Source organism: Pteropus alecto, unplaced genomic scaffold, assembly GCF_000325575.1.
Source record: "Pteropus alecto unplaced genomic scaffold, ASM32557v1 scaffold75, whole genome shotgun sequence".
NCBI classification, from domain to species: domain Eukaryota; kingdom Metazoa; phylum Chordata; class Mammalia; order Chiroptera; family Pteropodidae; genus Pteropus; species Pteropus alecto.
Genome location: NW_006440638.1, coordinates 28,436,784 through 28,441,139, shown reverse-complemented (window position 1 = coordinate 28,441,139; position 4,356 = coordinate 28,436,784). Strand labels below are relative to the sequence as shown.

The 4,356-nt window shown below is 51.7% G+C and overlaps 1 protein-coding gene across 1 annotated transcript in view; it reads left to right on the top strand.

Moving 5' to 3' along the window:
* The window catches only part of SSUH2 (ssu-2 homolog (C. elegans)), a 24,736-nt gene extending 21,970 nt beyond the window's left edge, over nt 1–2,766 (top strand). Inside the window, exon 12 of the mRNA XM_006917572.1 lies at nt 2,608–2,766. Coding sequence (XP_006917634.1) covers nt 2,608–2,754 — 147 coding nt within the window. The 3' untranslated portion in view covers nt 2,755–2,766. The remainder of the gene's footprint in view (nt 1–2,607) is intronic.
* The last annotated feature ends 1,590 nt before the right edge of the window (nt 2,767–4,356 follow it).

The window sequence follows — 4,356 nt, the reverse complement described above, 5'->3', positions numbered from 1 at the left end:
TCCTGGAGGTGAGGGGCTGGACTTTGTTCCTTAGCACCATCCAATCATTGGTCCAATCTTCCAGGCATATTCTGCCCTGGGGTGGGAGGCGGGTTCTGAATCTCAAGGGCAGGGCTCTGAAGAGGAAAGTTGAGCCCTGAGCTGCAGAGCGTGTGGAAGTGGGGTAGGGGTGGGCGTGCAGAAGCGGGTTCCAGGAAACCTAGGTGGGACAAGAACGATATCCACAAAACACCCCAGAATGGTCTCTCTCAGGGAGCTCACTCTTGCAGCACTGGTATCCTATGGTGTGGGTCACAGTGACGAGCCCCAAGCATTGCGGTGTCTGCTCAGGAACTGGGATGAGGGTAAAGACATGATTCAGCAGCTTGTGGACACGAGTAGTTATTTGGGGACTCTTGCTTCTGAGACTGACAACTTAGGTCCTTTTTGGACCCTTCGTTTGGCATCTGAGGAAACTGAGGCCCAACGAAGAGAAGTGCCTACCGAGATCTAGACCCGAGTGGCCAGCCTCTGTCTGGAACCTGGTTTGCTGGGGCTCGTGTTTCCCTACTGCACGATCCTGTCTCAGGCAGCACAGCCGTTTGTGAACCAGCCCTGGAGCGGGGAAGGGAAAACCTGCTAAACATTTTTCTTTAAAAAGGACCGTAGTGGGAGAAGAGGCCACATCTGTGAATCTCTTCCCCACATTGTCCCTTGGTCCTCGATCCGTAAATGAAGATGTGTGCTGATGTTCGTTCGGGACTGAGAAGTTAGTTGGCGGAATCCAGTGAGGAAGCAGCCGTCACAACACGAGCCCAGGCTGGCTGTTAATCTCAGACCTGGGATCTGCTCATCCCAGGGGTATGACCAAAGCACAGAAACAGATAAATGGCTGGTTACAAGATAAACCCCTTGATGCGAGTTTATGTCCGGACCAATCTGTGACCTTGACCTCGGAGACCATTCGAATCAGAAGCAGATAGAGGCAGGTGGGAGTGGAGTGGTATTTCTGTGCTCTCTGTTTGCTCTTAGGAGAAAAGTTTGGAAATGAGTGATCCTGAGGCCGCTGCCTAGGCCTTTTTGAACAGGGACGTTGGCTCCCAGCTCCTCTCGCCTCGTAGTTCCCGTTTTGAGTCCTCTGTACCCAAATGTCAAGAGGGGTCTTCCACCTTTTATTTCCTGAACTTTCGCTTGAGACGAGTTTCTAACACACGGAGAAAACTCAGTCTCATGATCTCATTTGGTTGTTTCAACGACTCTGTGATATAGACATTTTATCCTCATTTCACAGATGAGGACACTGGGGCCCAGAGAAAGAAAGTGAGAGATCGCACAGAAAGCTTTATGGAAAACGCATGTCCTGACTCTGATTCCCCTTCTTGCCACAGATTCGTGTTGCCACTCAGCTTCCCATCTAGTACGGTAGGGAGCTGCTTCTCAAAATCCACTCTCTGGCCTGCTTCACCTTTTCCCTAGGGCCTCAGCAAGAGGACTTGGGATCTTTTCCCAAGGAGGGAAAATTCCTGCAAGCAAGAGGGTTGGACCCTGGACCAGCCACCCCAAATCCCTTTGGGTTTAGGGTCCCCAAATCTGAGTCTGAGACAGGGGAGCAGATAGGGCAGAAGAACTTAGGGATTTTGACCCAGAACCTGGCCCGCAGAACATCCCCATGAATGCTTCGCTTCAATGGTTAGGGGTGACTTTCCTGTGTCAACACTGTCTGTACTTGCTGATAACAAAACAGCTCCGTGGAAGGCTAATGGAGGCAGGTGCCTCGGGAGGAAGCCAATGTTCTCCCTGGGTGGGGCTGCTAGTTCATTCAGGGCTCCTTGATTTCAGAAGGTTGTCGAGTCACTGCCCAGAGAGGCAGCCAGAGAACGAGCGTGAGGACCGCTCTGTGGGAGGGAGCGGGTACCGGGTAGAGGTGGGTGCTGGAGAGGAGCTCCGAGCATTAAACAGGTCCCACTACAGTGAGGAGATGGTGCTTGACCTGAAAGATCTTCCAAACCGGAAATTCCGTGAGCGCATGGGCCTTGAATTCTCCGTTCGTAAAAGGAGGGGAATATTTGAGAAAGACTTTTTTCAAAGGTAGGTCAATGCAAAACCGTGGTGAGGGGAGGCAGGGGTCTGAGAAAATAGCCTGAAGCAGCCCGCCAAACTTTGGAATTTCTTCGGTGTCAATGTTTTTTCTTAAAATTGAATTCAAACGGCATAATCCATTCCCTAATATGTCCTAGTGGTTGTTTTTCATACAAAAAAAGTTTAAAGTGACCTTATCCTCTACCTTTATTCTCCACCCCCATCTAAAAAGTAATGTTTCTGGAAGATGCCTTTTTTTGTCTGGTGGCTTTTCATACATCCTGGGACTCCACTGGGGATGCCCCTGCCCCCACTTCACAAAACCTAGAATCAGAGAATGGCTAAAGATAAGAAGTCAGTTTGGGCCAGAGCTTGGGGCATATGAGGGAATGTAGTAAGATACACATCTAGAAAGGCAGATTGAAGCCAAAATGCCAATGCCAGAGCATGAACTTTACCCCACAGGTAGCAGAGAGCTAATGAAGGTTCCTAAGCAGACAAGTGACTTAAACAGACACTGAAGTTTTTCTTGGCCAATTATTTCCTCAGCGCCAGACCATCGAGCTGATCCCTCTCACTGAAGTTCATTACTGGTACCAAGGAAAGACTAATGTCTACTACATCTACGGCACCGACCACAGAGTGTACGTGGCAGACTACCCCGAGCGGTACTGCTGCGGCTGCACCATCCTCTGACACGGCACAGCTATCCCCACCGCCCGCTGCTTACGTTCGTTCGCGGGGAAGACAGCCGAGGTCCCTGAGTTCACTCATCATTGGCTATGCTGGACAATAAACCCTGGTGTGTCTGTCCTTCCGAAGAATGCAGCTTATCATCTGTCGAGCCACAGGTCTTTTCTGGAGCACCTCTGGTGGAGTCCGTGTTCAGCCTGAAAGAATTCAACCAACTTCACTCATTCCTTTAGGACAAATAATTTAAATGGCGGGGCCTTTGCTTCTGATCTTTAGGCTAATGCCCTGATGGAGCCTGTGGTTTGCTTGTGCTCTTCCCTGGGTCAGTCTTGGCTCTGTGTGCCTCTTCTAGCGTGAGCATTATTGAAATGTTTAAAGATGCACACAAAGTGGCTGCCCCTTAATGCACACCAAATAAAGCACTTAGGCGTAGAGAATCTTTCTGTGCTAAAATTTGACTCCCTATTCTGTGCATCAGGAATTCAGACACAGCCATGACGAGAATGGTTTATCTCTGCTTTATGATGTCTGGGGCCTCACCTGGAAGATGTGAAGGCTGGGGTGGCTCAAGAGCAGGAAGCTGAAATCACCTAACGGCTCTTTCGCCCAGAGATCTGGCGGTCGATGGTGGCTGATGGCTGGGACCTCCACCAAGGCTGTCAGCTGGAGCACCTACACGTGGCCTCTCTGTGCAGCCTGGGCGTTCTCGCAACAAGGCGGCTGTAAGGGTAAGCACTGCTCACACACACCCCGACCGAAGAAACACATCTGTCCCCAAAGGGGAGAACAAATCCCCTGTGTCAGACTGACTGAGCGTCTACATGCTGATCTCTAGCATGGTGCCTATGCAAGGGGAAGTTTGGGAGAGTGATTTTTGAGTGTATGTACGTTCTTATTTCATGTGCCGACCTTAGAACCTGCCCACTGAGTAGGGTATGAACTGGATGTCCTGTGCACCCAGTCACGTGTAGGGGCTGTCACCTGGTGCACCCAGGCTGGTCAGGCGGAGGGGACATCCTGCAGACTGAATACTCAATTGGCTTTGGAGGGGTGGTGTGGGGCCCGGGTAGGCCACTGTGCACCTGGCTGTGGGTAACAGAGGCCCCTGTCATTTTTATGCCTGCCCCTCATCCAGAAAGGGATTACTATACCCCAGGAGGGCCAGTCTGCACCTTTGCTTGATTCCCAAGCTCCTGCCTGCCTGCAGCCCTTGTCTCCCATGGGGTGGGAGGGTGTGGACACAACAGGCCTGGCTGGGAAAGGCTGGGAGGGTCTAAGGCCATTCCTCAGGGCATCACTGACAAATGATAGGCAATGAGCACTTGCATCCTCACCCGTCACTGCCCCAACTCCGGGTTCCCTGCCTTGGTTTGGTTGTTACTGTTTCCTTCACACTGGGTGGGGCGGGGTGGGGGGCGGTTGGGAAGGCAGTTGGGGAGGTGCTGGATAACAGGAGCAGCAAAGCTCAGAGGGACTCCTAGCTTCCCTGGCTGCAGAAAGACAAGGGAAAGTTGACTAAGGAGCAAAGGGATCCGACCCTGGAGGCTCTGAGACACCTGAGCCTGACAAATCTTCTGGGCTCAGATGTACCCCCAGCCAATGCCA